The sequence below is a fragment of the Auxenochlorella protothecoides genome (assembly GCF_000733215.1).
Source record: "Auxenochlorella protothecoides strain 0710 unplaced genomic scaffold scaffold116, whole genome shotgun sequence".
Taxonomy (NCBI): Eukaryota; Viridiplantae; Chlorophyta; class Trebouxiophyceae; order Chlorellales; family Chlorellaceae; genus Auxenochlorella; species Auxenochlorella protothecoides.
The window spans coordinates 55,819-70,024 of NW_011934141.1; the positions used below are offsets into that span (position 1 = coordinate 55,819).

A 14,206-nucleotide genomic window follows, 5' to 3' on the forward strand; every position below is an offset into this window, starting at 1 on the left:
CATGCCATGGGCGCGAAGGGACGCGGAGTCGGGAGGCCTCTGTCGCCTGCACCAGAGCAGCGTGGCGCCTCCCTGCCCATCCCCTCACGATAACGGTCCCCCCATCCCCTCAGCCATCCTCCAAACACCTGGTGTACAAAGGTGGCCTTGGTGTGGCTGGCACCCGCCACGTCCGTCGCCACATAGGCGTGACTCAGCGCCGCGCGGTCATCCAGCTCCACCTCTAGCACGGCATTGACGTAGTAGGGCGCGGCGGCGCCGGCGGGCGAGGCGGTGCCGGCCGCCCCGCCCGACGGCGACGCCAGCGGGACAAACTCCTCCACCAGGCCGGCCGCCGCGCCCTCCTCCAGCACCACCAGGGTGCGGGGGGAGGACATGGGCACGGCGCCGGGGTCGCGGTCCCCCACGCCCCCCCCGGGCGAGGACAGGTGCACGACGTGGACGGGCGCGGCCAGCGTGACCCCGGCGGGCACGTGCACCACCAGCACGCCGGCGGCGCTTGCCGCATTCAGGGCGGCAAAGGCGCCGCCGCGCTGTCCGCTCTGCATGCCCAGGCTGAAGGCCAGGACGTCGGCGGGGGCGTCGTGGGAGGCGCCGACGAAGACACCGGGGGGCAGGGCCTCGGGGCCGGGGACGAGCCGGAGCAGGGCCCCGTCCAGGACCACCGCGGTGACCGCCGCCGGGCGCGTCAGGGTGAGGTCTGCCGCGGCCCGCAGCGCGGCGGCCGCGTCGCCGCCCGGCGGGGCCGCCAGCTGGGCGCCGGTGATGCGGGACACGTCGGTGAAGCGGAACTCCTCCTGCTTGGAGGTGGGCAGCCGCATCGTGCTCAGCGCCGCCTCCCCGGCCCTCCTCAGGCCCTGGAGTCTGTGCATGGATTGGGATGGACACCGCGTCGGGCTCCTGGGCCAGGGCTCCAGAGGGGCACCATCTACAAGGAGACCCCGTTGCCAGACGCCGCGACCCAACTCACTCTGCTGGGACTGTGTCTGCCCCCTCCACGGTCCTCCTGGCCACATCCACCATAAACGTGGCTGGAGGGGACTTGGGCAGGGTGCTCTCCGCTGCGGCAGCGGCAGAAGCCTGGCACACGCCCGGCCAACACCTGAACCGGCTGTGTCGGGAGCTCTGGGTCGCGGGGACGGGCGCCCGGCCTTCCAAGAATACTCCTGCGTATGGATGGTAACATGGATGAGGCTCGCACCTCGCGATTATAATGCCAGCACATCCTACTCCCGACCTCGCGCACCTCTGGGCCTGGTGCCCGACCCGGCTGCATGCTGGTGAGCGCCACTACTCAGCACACGCATTGACATGACTGATCTCTGTAAATGCCACGAGTGGCTGAGGAATGTCATGCATCGGCTGTTGACTCCTGCCTCATGCGCGCGGGATGGAAGATTTCGTCGCATGGCGTGCCCCAGCTAGATCTACATGATTACATCTCCGGAATATTATGTTGCGGACATTCTGAGGATATCACAACACCCGATCACTTGCTGTGCATTTCCAACATGTCGATGGCAATGAATGCCGGTGTGAGGCCGTGTGGGCAGGCACTCGCCGCCGGAAGATGCCTGCCATGCGCACCCATGCTGCACACCTCGCCAATCCGTAGGTGGGTGTGCCTCATACGGCTGCCGATGCACACAGCATAGGTTTGTGGCAGTTGTTAGCTACAGGGCATCGTATGGGTGTGCATGGCACATGTCTGGCATCCCGTAATCAGCCGTGACCCCAGGCACTCCCCTCCCAGTGGCCACCCTGCCACACTCTCCAAGGCCGAGCACCCTGGGCGCCGGGGACTCACAGCGGCACGGGCCCTCCCTCCACTCATGCAACTGCCAGCCTCCCTGGCCGAGGAGGTGGCTGACCCTGTGACGGGCGGCAAGCTGGCGGACCTGGGGCAGCTGACGTCCGGCATCAACCCCACCCAGATCATCCTCCTGCTCTCCCCGTTGCTGCTGTATGGAACCTTCTACCTCTATCGCGAGAAGTTTGATCGCAAGGCCAAGGTGAGGCAGGGCCAGCAAGTTGGTTTGTTGGGTCCCACGACTGCACACCCACGCAGATGCCCGCGTGTGCAGCTCCGGCCCCTGCCACTCACCAACTCCAACTCTCCCCTCCGACTCGCAGATTAGCGACTTCTTGTTCATCATCGCGGCATCTGCCATTGCCTGGAACATCATCAGCATCCTGGTGCTCAAGGTCCGACTCTTCTGAGCAGCCAGCCACACTGACGGCAAAGATGTGCTCGGACATTCCGAGACCCACCGCTGCTCCCCCTTTCGCTCGTCAGCACGTCAAGTCACAGCTGTGCATGGCAGGGCCTCGCCATGAAACGTAATGATATAAAGAATGAGGGGTCAGGGATCTGGACAAGGCGGGCGTGGGATGCCTGGTGGCATACACATGGGCAGGGGTCGGTCCTAACTTGGCGGCTGGATAGGAGGGGGGCTCTGCCCCGGCCCCGGCCCCGCCTCCTGCGTCCCGCCGCTCGTCCCAGAGCAACCCTCTGATGGGGCCTGTGGCGCACGTGCCGGGCCGCCAGGCTGGCTGGCAGCGCCCGCACCGCCCTCAGTACCTCTCGCCTCCGGGCCGTGAGCCTCGCCTGTTGTCGTCCCAGCTCCCGCATCCCGCATGGAGGCCTCACCAGCGGCGGCCGTCCTGGGCGGCAAGGGCGGGAGCCCCCTTCCGGACGCGTCTGCTGCCCCACCGGCATCTGCCATTGCCAAGGCGGTGGGCTGTGCAGCCCCGCCGCCGGTCGGCTCGGCCTTCACCGCCTCCACCCGCGGCCGGGCCTGCAGACCAGCGACCCCATTTGGGGTCCCCGTCTCCGCCTCCCTCTTAATCGCGACGCCCCCGCCGCTTGCAGGCGGGGCATGGGCGGCTGAGCCGTTGCCCAACGGGACCATGCCAGGGCCCTCGCTGGCGGGGGAGGGGTGCGTCAGGCTGGCGGGGGAGGGGTGCGTCAGGCTGGCGGGGTCTGACAGCGCGGGAACTAGGCCCAGCGGCTGCGAGGGCAGAAAGTTGTTGGCCAGGTCCACATTCAACCTGTGCGAAGCCCAAGGGAGGCAGAGTCACTGAGGGTTATGTGCCAGCCAAGGACTGGGAGGCGCCCCGGACACAGCGACCCTCAGCAGCGGATCTCTGGCTCAGAGCCACCTCTATCAAGCACCACATGCTGTACGGTGTCCTCACAGGCAGACCGAGCCAGGCAACCGCCCTGGTCCTATCCAGCACCACCACAGCGGGACCCCCACACACATCAGCCGCGTACCGGACGGGCAGCTGCGGCATCTGGGCCATCACGCCGTCCATGCTCTCCATCTGCTTGATCACCGCCAGGATGTTGTCCCGGAACTGGACCAGCAGCCTGGTGTTGTCATGCACCCGAAAATGAGTCATGTTGCCCTTGAACTGCTGGAGCAGGGCCAGGTTGGCCTCCAGCAGCGACCCCAGGCTCGCCCCGCCACGGCCCGGACCCGGCGCCGGCGTCGCCCTTTCCTGCGCCGGGGGCGGGGCGGGCGCGGCGCTGGCCGGCACAGGGCCCGGGTGGGAGGGCATCATGATTGGGCCCAGGCCCCCCATCGACCCCGGCCAGTTGGGCATGGAGGGTTGGGGCACCTGCTGCGACATGGCAAGGGGGGATGCGAGCGTGTGGTTCCGGGGATCGGAGGTAGGGCGGCAAGGGAGAGTCGCGGCGGGACCGATGAGCTGGCCCTTGAACCCTGGCCAGCCCCCTGGAAGAGCAGTCGGGAATGCAAATGTTGATGCGGCGCATGCGGCAGCCGCGTCATGCACCCACCAGGAGGGGGTTGTGCAGGAGGGGTCGCTTCGCGGCGCTCTCCCCGCTCTCCAGCTCCTCCGTGCGTCGCTTCTTCAGCAGGGCCGCCTGCTTGGTCCAGCGAGCACGCAGCGCCACCTCCCGCACCGACTTTCGTGGAAGCGCCAGGGCGATGCGCACGTACTGCGCCAGGGGGCTGCCCTGGGTGGGCGGGAAGCGGGCCAGGCCGGTCTCCAGCGCCCGCTGCTCCTCCTCCGACCAGTCCAAGCTGACGTTCCAGTGAGCGATGCTGGAGGGGGCACTCATGTTGGCAACCACACCTGAGCAGAAGGAGTGTGATCAGAAGTGGATCCCTGGGGGCTGTCTGGAGCTCCAGGAGTGCGCCCTGGGGGGTTGGCTCTTGTGGCAAGGGGGGGGGTCCAGATGTGATCGGCTGGAGGCAGCGACATTTCCTCTGCCTGCGGGCTACCACATCGCAGCACACCCTTTGCAAGATAGAATGGCCATCAGCTTACAGGGGATCAACCTCAGGCGGAGCAGATGCTCGTGCGAGACGATGCCGCCTCCCCGAAAACTCTGGCTGCCTGCTGCTCGAGACACCTGGGCAGTGGTCGACTCTTCAGCCCTCGAGTTGCCCGCATCGGCAAGGGTTCATCTCCCTAAAATAATAAAAGCCTGAAGTGAACAGCATAATCTCGCTGCTGCAGACTCTCACGACCACTCAGGTCAAGGTTTTACTTAATTGCAGCGAGTGTCACAAGCGGACATGTTATCTATACGTTGTCCCGCTTTCCAACTCCTGCTGAAGATTAGCCGGTTGGACGGTGGGCTCCGCACGGTCCAGCTTCGCCCAGAGGACTCAATTTGCTCATCAGTAACCTTGCATATGTAATGCAGAGCCACATCTTGCTGTTTTGATCCCTACGACAGTGCGGGTCCTTGTTTGGTGAGGTGTACAGATAGTATGTGCATTTTCGTAGATATACATCTACTAATATGGCGCGTCGTTCTGGAACGTCCTTCGACATGCGCGACGTCGAATACCCATTCACATGCAGCCGAACGTCGATAGACATCAGTCCGTCGCACGACGTCTATTTCGGGGAAATCGACGTCGGAAGACGGCTGGGCCCGCGGCTGGGGAGAGGGGGGGCCCCTGCCTGGCAGGCCGTCCATTGACGTCAATAGACAATTTTGTACATACATCGTATCGGCTAGTGAATACATGCGTGGTACAGGCATCTGTGGACAACAATGGCCATTCCAAGGAGCTTAGGGTTCTATTGTACCATGCATTTAGGTATCCTTTCAGCTCCGCTCCACATCAAATGTGCCAAGCCCTAATCCTCCAGTCCTACATGAAGTACAGCAAGATCGGCAGGTTGGGAGCAATGTTATGCAGGGTTGGCACTTCAAGCAATGTGCAGACCGGTCGTCACCCATGACCCAAGGGGGTGGGGGGGGGTTGCGTGTGTGTTTGTGTTGGGTTGCACAGGCAGCGCAACAGTTCTAAGACATCCTACCTGGTGGAGAGCATAGTTCGTATGGGACCAGGTAGATAGACTCTGGTCTGGCCCTGATCTCTCTCATTTTCCGGTCCACTATCTCCTGGTTCCATCTCTGCTCGACGCGCGCCTCAAGGCCAAGATTGAAGATGTGCCCTTCAACCTACATGCGTTTGAGGGTCTCGTGTCAAGAGTGGTCTGAGCATGGGATGAGCATGCTGGCCCTTGTAACTTACGAGCATTTCGATCCAAGCCAAAAAGGCTAGGGGTATGGTGGCGATTCGATCGGGGTCGTCTGCCCGCTTCAGGCCGTGATGGAAGTACTTGTTGGCACACAGGAACTCTCTGAACTGAAGGCAGCCATACTCATCTTCTTCGACGAGGTCCCCAGTCCTCCACACTGGTCCTGCCAGGGGTGGGGGGGTGGGCGGGTGGGGGTGGGGGTGGGGGGGGGGGCAAGAGGGGGACTGCAGCACAATGAATCCTGGTTGCCAGTGTAGATGTCATACCACCCCCGGGTCGAATGCATGCAGGCTCTTGCTGGCGAATGCCAAGTTGGACAGCACCAGCTTAGACTTTGGTTTTGCGCATTGGCACACGGGTCAACATACCACGCTGCAGTTGTGAAATGACTCCCTGGGGTACATGGAGTGTGTCCTTCTTTAGCACAATTGGGACGGTCTCGATATCGCCAACGTCTTCCTGATGAACATGGACGGCATCCTTGAGGATCCGAACAACAAACTGTTCAGTGGTCTCCCTGAAGCTCAGCCTGAAGTCCCTGCGGATTATCAGAGAGATCTGCAGGAACGTCAATTTGTGGTGGCCGCAATTCTCAGCAGTTGATCTGCACTGCAGCAGCCTTACCTGTTCCCGCAATTTTGTCATCTGGGCAATTGTGGGGTTGACAGGGAGCAGTGTGGCACATGCGTCTGTCTGGACGAGCTGAGTAGTGAGCAGTGGTCCATGCTTCATCCAGAAGGGCCACAAGAACTCTAGGACCTTTTCTCTCTGCGAGTCCAATTGCCGTGGCATGTGTGCAAGCGGTGAAGACATGCTGTGTAGTAGATATTTCGGCTGGCACCTCAACCTCGACTGGGACCTTTGCAAGGAGAGGCGCGTATCCCAGACGCGTCAATGCCCGACGGGACCCATGTCCCGTGCCATGCAGCCACCAGTCACCTTCACAATGGCGTTCTGGTCGGTAACTCTCTTCAGTGCAGAGTCCTGTAACAAGGAGGCCGCATTGATGCGAGGCTGTAAAGAGATATATTGTAGGAGCTTGCTCGTAAAAGGAGGTGTGTGTGTGTGGTGGTGGTGGTGGTGGTGGTGGTGGGTGACCTACCAGTCTGTCAGTGAGTTTTGGAATGTCGGCATATCGTATGGTAAATATCCTGTTCAGGTCTGCCAGTGCGGCGCGGATCTCAGCATTTGCACTGCGCATCTCGTTCTGGCCTCTTAGCAGAGCCTGAGTATTGGCCGACAGGCTGTCGATCTTGCGGGTGATCATCTCTGGGAGCTGCAGCGGGAGGGAGGAGGGAGGGGTGTGTGTGTGTGTGTGTTAAATTATGGTTGTAGGAGAGTGGGGGTGGGGTGTGGGGTCTCTTGTGCTGCCGGCAGCTTCGTCATCGTCGTTGTGGGCAGTTGAGACCCACCTCGTCCTGGAAAGCCCCCCCCCCCAAGCCCCCCCCCCCCACCGCCCCCCCCCTCACACACACACACGCACGCATGCAAACATTCTTGCAATGATGTGCTATTCATCCAGTATGGAGTTTCTACCGGTTGTGACGATCCCAATGAGGGCGGGCTCTGACAACGACCTTGTGCTGCCGACATGCGGGGTCCTGGGGTGCCTGAAATGCCGCAGGGCAGGCCTAAGAACTCCTGCAACATTCTGCACAGGGTTCAAGATATCCTTATCCATGACTACGGCGACATCAGGAACTGGGACCAAATCATGAAGTTCTTCTCAATGGAAAAGGTTGAACATGCGATCGACAGGCTGGGCCCCGCAGCCTTCTTCAGCACTGGGCCCTTCGAGCAGGGTTATCGAAATTGCGGGTTTCGAGGAAAAAAGCGCGAGATTTTCGGGAAAATAACATTCTCGAAATTCGACTCCGAAATTTCGTGCTGACATGGCAGGTGCCCATCAGGACCAGGCACACCCAGCGCACAGTGAGAATGGTGTGGGCGGGCTGAGCAAGTGTGGAAATAAGCGCAGCGTGCGCAAAATGCAACTGGAGTTGGTACCAATACGTTCACAGCACGTTACAGGGTAGGCTTTACATTGGAAGTGCAATGGATCTGGTATACATCTGTGCCAACTCCCGTTTTCTGCGTGCCTTGGACAAAACTTGCCCCTTGAGTGAGGTCTTTCACGATGAGTATCTCCTGGACGCTAGCATGCTATCTGATGCAGATTTAAACACTCATATGGCCAAGCGTTTTACCTCCTCGCCCCCCCTCCCCCCTGCATGAAGCACCTGATGTAATATAGCCCGAAAATTTTCGATATGGCGGGATTTTCAGCTCGAAAGTTTCCGGAAATTCACATAATCGAAAATTTCCATTTTCCATTTTCGATAACCCTGGTGGCAGAATCTGCCACATGACTAGCCTTCCCGACAACGGAATTCCGCTCCCGCAACTCTAGTGGTTCCTCCTCTCGTAGAAAGCGCACGCGCCATCAACATACAAGAGAACTTGTCTCGGTCTGCCCACAGCGTTGGGTTCAAAGTGTCCAGGAGAAGGGATGCCCGGATAGGCCACAAACTGCTGTCGTGGTTAGCACCTCAGCGACGAGAGCTCGCATATGCCTCCCATACAGCTACTTCAGCACAGCAACAGGGCTTGATACCAGCTCCAATGCCCGCCTGCACGCTCGCCACCGCCACTCTCACTGAGAACACGGACGTGGTGGCTTGGTGTCCCTCGAGCCGACACACCGACCTGCTCGCGGTCGGCACCTACCAGCTGGATGAGTCATCAGGTCTCCGCGCAGGCCATGCATACATGTATCGCGTGCGTAGAGAAGGCCCCGAGGTCCTGCAGCTGGAGGCGGAGGCACGCTGTGCCGGGGTGTTCGACTTGGCCTGGCACCCCTCTTCCTCCTCCACACCGCTCCTCGCCATGGCGCTGAGCGACGGCACTCTGCGCCTGACCGGGCAGGACCTCGTCACCATCGCGTCCAGCACACCCCAGCCGGACTCCGATGCGCTGGCATGCTGCGTGGACTGGCGGCGTGACAGCCAGCCCCCTGACACAGCGAGGCTGCTGGCCTCCTACTCCGACGGCGACGCTGCACGGCTCCAGGTGTCAATCTGACATACCCGGGGCGTGGGGCGTCATGAAGGGTGGTCTCTCCTGCATCAGACCCCACCAAGGCGGGCACCCAATCGTCGCATGCTCCCTGCAGCCCATCCAGTGAGCCTCCCGCCCGCAGGCGACACCGGCCGGGCTGACGACGTTGGAGCGCTGGAGCGCGCACTCCCTGGAGGCCTGGGCGGTGGCCGCCGATCCGTGGCAGCCAGCGCTGTGCTTCACGGGCGGCGACGACTGCGCGCTCCGTGCCTGGGACGAAAGAGCCCCCGCCAGCCCGGCCTGGGCCGACCGGCGAGAGCACGGGGCGGGGGTCTGCTGCATCCTGCCCAGCACCCACACGGAGCACCTGGTGGCCACCGGAAGCTACGATGAAGCTGCCCGCGCCTGGGACCTGCGCTGGCCGGGCCGGCCCTTGCTTCTGAGCAAGGCGAGGGGCCATGTGAAGAGGACTCTGGCGGGGGTGGCATGGGCATATAGAGGGGAGGATGTCGCGCTAAAAGCGTACGCGACGCCCTGATGCAGCTGCTCCTAAGCTCAGCATGATGACATTCCAGGAATGCGGCAAAGGGGTCCCTTGCCCAGAATTATCCACCTCCACCTCCCTGCACCCATGGATCAGCAGATCTCGACGGGGGGCGGTGTGTGGAGGCTCAGGTGGCATCCCACCGACCCCCAGCTCCTCCTGGCGGCATGCATGCAGCATGGCTTCCAGGTCCTGCGACTCAGACCCGGCAGCGGCGAGTGGGCGGTGGAGGAGCGGTATGCGCACCAACAGACGCTGGCCTATGGCGCCGACTGGCAGCGGCGAGGCGGCGACCAGGCGGGGCCATTCGCGGTGGCGACGGCCAGCTTCTACGACAATGCCCTGCACGTGTGGCAGCCTGCGACCCAGGCATAGCCGCTACATGCACTGCTGTCGATCAGGAGGTGGTGGTCGTAATTCCTTGCAGGCCCTGTTTTCCTGAGCCTCGAAAGGGCTGCATCTCATGACTGGGAGCCCTGCAGCTTCCAGGGGGGGCCCATGGGGTTGCCTAGGCTTCCCCACCCCTTCCTTGCAAACCCAATTGTATCATGATGTGCAGACATCAATTCCTGTATACAAGCAGTGGGACAGTGACAACACGGCGCCAGCAACATCTGTGAAAAAGACGGCCTTTGAGGAAAGGCTGGGGTAGTACACTCCCATAGGAAATCCGCCATGCAAGCCAGACAGGATACAGCAGACACACCAGGTCGAATCTGCAATGGCCGGGGCTCCAAAACCTGTGGCCGCCCCGTAGGACAGGGCATGGAGAAGGCGGGCACCAGGCGGGCCAGAGGATGGGCCGAGCTGATGGGAGGCCAGGCAGCTGGCCTGGCTGGCCGTGCCATCATGTTGGCCGCATAGCTCAAGGCTATGGGACGTGCGAGAAGCGGCAGTCTGCTCCCTGGCGGCAACCCTGTGCTCGTGGGGAGGGTGGAGAGGAGGAATTGGAGTGGGTCTGCGGCGGGGAGGGCTTGCATGCCTGCCAACCCCCCGGCACCCAGCGCCTGCCGCGCTCCTGGTGCGCCCAGAAGGCTTCGGGCCTGCACACCAATCGACCCACCCACCTTTGGACCGAAGAAGAACTTGCAGCGCACGTGGGGCAGCGGCTTCAGCCCGTGGCCTCCCTGCCGGTGTGCCTGCCGTCCACTGAGCGGCTCGCTCGGCGGCCGGGGGGGTGGCGGGCCCGGGGTCGGCTGAACGAGGCCCTGGGGCCAGGCCCCTGCCGGCGCAAATCCTCGGCTGTTTTCGGCCGGGGGGTGTGCTTGCATGTTGGGAGGGCCATGGCCGTACCCCTGCCCCTGGAAGCCCATGGGCGCAGGGCCCTCCGGGGCATGCCGTATTGCGCCGCCCGGCGCCGGCGGCCCGCTGTCCAGCGCCGGCCCGCTGCGCATCCCACGGAGCAGCTGGTCCAGCGCCCCGAAATTCAGGTTGAGAGGCGGGGGTGGCGCCGGCGGTGGCGGCGGCTGGCCGTGCGGCGTGCGGTGCCCCGCTGGGGTGCCGCCGCCCTGGTAGTGCTGCTGCTGCTGCGGCGGCCTGTTCTGGAAGGTGTCACGCTGGCTGATGGGAGGATCCCGCGCGCCGCCAAACGGGGCCAGCTGCGGTGGCTGCTGCTGCTGGGGCGGCGCCTGCCGCGTGGCGGCGGCCGCGGCGGCCGCCTCCTCCACGGACAGGGGGATGCGGAGGGGCGGGTGCCGCGCCTCCCACTCCCCGCGCGACCAGCCGTCCCCCGGCTCCTCCGCGCAGGCCGGGCAGTCCAGCAGGCCCCGCGGGTAGTGCGCGCGCGCCGTGCGGCTCTGCTCGCGCCGCGCGAGCGCCTCGCCGGCCTCTGCCGACTCCTCCCCCGCTGCGATGCCCTGGCCCGCCGCCGCGGCGGCGGCCGCAGCGGCCACGCCCGGCGGCGGCCGCCACGCCATGACCGGTAGCATGCCCGCCAGCCGCTCCGCCATCTCCTCCAGCTCCGCGTCCTCCTGCAGTCGGTGCGCGCGCAGGACGCTGGCCTCCGAAAGGTGCTCGAGCCGCGCGGCGGACTCGAAGCGTGGCGCGGCGTCGGCGGGGGCCGAGGTGAGGGCCGCGCTGGGGCCGGGGCCGGGGGCGATGGCTGCGGCCTCCGTGCCTTCCGCGGCGGCAGCGACGAGGGCGGCCCGCGCCGCGTCGGGGTCAGCGTCCTGCTGCACGGCGGCGGGCGGGTCGGCGGCCAGGAACCAGCGCACCGCCGCCACGCGGTCCTCCTCCACCCAGCGCACCGACTTAGCCTTGGCCCGCCGCGGCGCGGGCTCGGGGGACGGCACGCGCTGCGCCGCAGCCGCGGCGCGCTGCGCGGCGGTGTAGGGCGTGTACGCCCCGCGCGGAAGGTCGCCCACCCCGCTGTCTGTAGGTGTGGAGCGCAAGCGGGGTATCGGCAAAGGGGTGGGGACTGTGCTGTTTCATGCATCAAGCTTGGTGGCCAGGTTCTCACAGAGCTTCGATGCCCTCTCTCCTCCAGAGAGTGAACGGAACATGCCTTCTTAGTAGACCAGGAGCACCCTTCCCTCCAGTCCTGAGCGCCAACCACCCAGCGCCTCACCCAGGAAGGACGAGGTGTGGCTGCTGACGCTGCCCAGGGAGTCCAGAGCATCAAAGGGGCTGGACCCGACGCGGGAGGTCGAGGTCACCGAGGCGCTGGCCCCTGCAGCCGCCGCCGCGGTGGCCGAGGGCGGGGAGGAAGGACCCCTATCGTCCGGTGTGGCGGCGTGCACGGTGGTCGTCACCCGCAGTGGCGCCTGCATGGTTTGAGAACGGGGAATTCGGTATGCGGACAAGCCAGATTGAGGATCGGACATGCGTGGCTGGCTCCTGCCCTGCACCCCTTGCATGGCCCAGCCAGCGCTCCCCACCTTCTTGACGGGCGCTGCACGCTGCGCCATCTCCTCGGCAAACAGGTCTGTGGCCTCTGGTGCACGTGGGCTGCCCTCCCTGGAGGGCTCCGCCTTCGGCACGGGGGCGGCCGCCGGTGCCAGGCTGGGCAGCGGCCTGGACTGCGCCGCCGGCGGCGCAGGTCGGGGCGCAGGGGCGTGAACGGCCGGCTGGCTGCAGGGGGGGCGGGATGGGGAGCGGGTGGGGGTGGTCTGCCATATCTGGGGTCGATGCCTTTCAGGATTATGGGGTCTGCACCCTCTGGCATTCCTGGTCCAGTGGCTTTAAATGGGCTGAAGTCTGGAGCCGCCCAGCATGGCAAACAGCAGTGCCAAGAGAGCACATGAGCGAGGCAGGCACAACCATGGGCGAGTTGGGTCCTCTGCTCGGGGAGCAGCCCAAACATCGGGGCCTGGCTGCAGCGCAGACACCATGCCGGCCCCTGGCATTGACAGGTTTCATGTAAGGCGGTGCAGGTCTCCCCGCCCCTCCATCTGCTCCTCTCCCTTGGCAAGGGCATCATGGCAGACATCAAACGACACCCAGGCCCTCGGTCGAGTGCGGCACTCATGGCGCTCCGGATTGCGCCGTGCCCCTCTGATCCCATTGAGGGGCTTCATGGGATTGCATCCCAGTTCCCTCTCCATCCAACGTTTCCAGCTGCCAATACGTTGGATGCCCCCCCGCGCCCCAACCCACCAAGCAGACACAATCCAGAATCCCCGCTGCGACTCGCACCTGTCCATGGGTCGTGCGGCTGTCTCGGCGGCGGCGCCCCCCGCCGCATCCACCATCATCTTCCAGGAGGCCACCAGCGCCTTGGCCTGAGCCTGCACGCCGGCATCGAAGCCCGGGTGCTTGCGCAGCCTGCCCACGCTCTTGCCCAGCTCGCCGGCCCGCAGCACGGTCAGGGAGACAGGCATGCGCGCCAGCGCCGCCAGGAGCTTGGCCACGACGCGCGGCTTGACCCCGGCCACGGCCTCCGCCAGCCAGCGCTCGAGGGGCCCGACGCCGCCGCCGCGCACTACTGCCGCCAGGACTTCGTCGGAGGAGAGCTGGAGCACGGTGAGGAGGGCGGAGCGGTGCGCCAGCGAGGCGGCGCGGGAGAGGAGGGTGGTGAGGGCGGTGGCGTGGCGCTCCGCCACAACGCCGCCGCTGCCGGCCAGGATGGTCTGCAGGGAGGTGATGAACTGGTCCGGGGGCGGTGGGGCCGGGGCGGCGGAGGGGGCGGGGGCGGTGGTGACACCGCCGCCCCCGCCCTCCTGCGTCGCCGCCGCCAGGCGGGCCCTTGCCGCGCTGCAGGCCTTCTTGCGCTGGGGGTTCAGGCAGTTCTCGCACTCCCCGCACCGGGCCGCGCGGGGGATGCGGGGAAAGAGGTCCACACGCTTGCGGGAGGGGCGGCCGGAGTCGTCGCCGGAGCTGGTGGGGGAGGCGGGGCGCTTTGGCCGGGGGGCGGGGGCCTCCTCGACGGCACCAACTGGGAGATGGGGGGGGGCCGGGGCCGACGGGTCACGGGCGCATGTGGCTCAGCCGGGACGACACCACCATGCACACACCCGGGTTGTGTCACGCATGTACCTGTCCCTTGCGCGGAGGCAGCCACGACGGCGAGAGCCTGCATGGCCTGCCGACAGATAGGGGCTGGGCGGGTCCTCCGCCAAAAGGCGGCAGCGTGCGACAACTTCCGCGCACGGAGGGGGTTGCACACTCAACCGTACACGTCTAAGCTTTCAGGAGTTGATTCCCCACCGGGAGGGGTGGAAGGAATTGCCAGGCTTCCTTTCGGGAGAGGCCCTTGACGCCACCATCAACCCGTTCCCCTGCCCGTGCCTTTCATCGCGGTGGCCCCAAGGATTTCGGCACGTTCAATAAGCGGTTCCACACAGTGTTTGTTCACCAGGCCGGAGCCTCACCACCCAGTGAGTTACGGTGAGGAAGCCAGGGAGCCTACAGCTTCCCGGGTGACCGCCAAGCACAGACGAATTGTTCCCAGGCTCAGCTCTAGGACAGTTTATCAGTCAATAACAACCTTCAAAAGGGGTGTTGGCTGTGGGATTGCTTGGGTGGATATGGTGGATTTGGTGGCGGTGACCTGTGGAAAGGAAGGTTGGAAGGAATGGCCCGGCCTACCTCCTCAGCAGTCCCGTCCCGGACATCGGGCCATCACGAGGGGGCGGG

At 64.7% G+C, this 14,206-nt stretch overlaps 8 protein-coding genes across 8 annotated transcripts in view; 3 read left to right on the forward strand and 5 right to left on the reverse strand.

The window, feature by feature from the left end:
* F751_0829 (Protein ABCI7, chloroplastic) overlaps positions 1-872 on the reverse strand; it is a gene marked incomplete at both ends in the record, with an annotated part of 2,912 nt that extends 2,040 nt beyond the window's left edge. The window contains 3 exons of the mRNA XM_011397648.1: positions 129-221; positions 324-620; positions 777-872. Of these exons, the coding sequence (XP_011395950.1) occupies positions 129-221; positions 324-620; positions 777-872 (486 nt within the window). The remainder of the gene's footprint in view (positions 1-128; positions 222-323; positions 621-776) is intronic.
* Positions 873-1,832: 960 nt separating this feature from the next.
* Positions 1,833-2,220, forward strand: F751_0830 (hypothetical protein; the record flags this gene model as incomplete). The annotated part of the gene is made up of 2 exons (XM_011397649.1): positions 1,833-2,012; positions 2,134-2,220. The coding sequence occupies 2 exons, from the start codon at positions 1,833-1,835 to the stop codon at positions 2,218-2,220; spliced, it is 267 nt and encodes an 88-aa protein (XP_011395951.1).
* A 143-nt stretch (positions 2,221-2,363) lies between these two features.
* Positions 2,364-4,090, reverse strand: F751_0831 (hypothetical protein; the record flags this gene model as incomplete). Its single annotated transcript, XM_011397650.1, has 4 exons — positions 2,364-2,371; positions 2,714-3,051; positions 3,278-3,627; positions 3,806-4,090. The coding sequence occupies 4 exons, from the start codon at positions 4,088-4,090 to the stop codon at positions 2,364-2,366; spliced, it is 981 nt and encodes a 326-aa protein (XP_011395952.1).
* A 2,333-nt stretch (positions 4,091-6,423) lies between these two features.
* Positions 6,424-7,027, reverse strand: F751_0832 (hypothetical protein; the record flags this gene model as incomplete). Its single annotated transcript, XM_011397651.1, has 3 exons — positions 6,424-6,516; positions 6,635-6,808; positions 7,004-7,027. 3 exons carry the CDS (start codon positions 7,025-7,027, stop codon positions 6,424-6,426), a joined length of 291 nt encoding a protein of 96 aa, XP_011395953.1.
* Positions 7,028-8,301: 1,274 nt separating this feature from the next.
* On the forward strand, positions 8,302-9,508 carry F751_0833 (Diphthamide biosynthesis protein 7; the record flags this gene model as incomplete). The annotated part of the gene is made up of 3 exons (XM_011397652.1): positions 8,302-8,601; positions 8,732-9,049; positions 9,287-9,508. 3 exons carry the CDS (start codon positions 8,302-8,304, stop codon positions 9,506-9,508), a joined length of 840 nt encoding a protein of 279 aa, XP_011395954.1.
* F751_0834 (hypothetical protein) lies at positions 9,104-9,313 on the reverse strand (the record flags this gene model as incomplete). Its single annotated transcript, XM_011397653.1, has 1 exon — positions 9,104-9,313. The coding sequence occupies one exon, from the start codon at positions 9,311-9,313 to the stop codon at positions 9,104-9,106; it is 210 nt and encodes a 69-aa protein (XP_011395955.1).
* A 496-nt stretch (positions 9,509-10,004) lies between the features above and the next one.
* F751_0835 (hypothetical protein) lies at positions 10,005-13,649 on the reverse strand (the record flags this gene model as incomplete). Its single annotated transcript, XM_011397654.1, has 7 exons — positions 10,005-10,049; positions 10,201-10,979; positions 11,700-11,895; positions 12,010-12,198; positions 12,820-13,218; positions 13,273-13,505; positions 13,607-13,649. The coding sequence occupies 7 exons, from the start codon at positions 13,647-13,649 to the stop codon at positions 10,005-10,007; spliced, it is 1,884 nt and encodes a 627-aa protein (XP_011395956.1).
* On the forward strand, positions 12,344-12,856 carry F751_0836 (hypothetical protein; the record flags this gene model as incomplete). Its single annotated transcript, XM_011397655.1, has 1 exon — positions 12,344-12,856. The coding sequence occupies one exon, from the start codon at positions 12,344-12,346 to the stop codon at positions 12,854-12,856; it is 513 nt and encodes a 170-aa protein (XP_011395957.1).
* Positions 13,650-14,206: the final 557 nt, after the last annotated feature.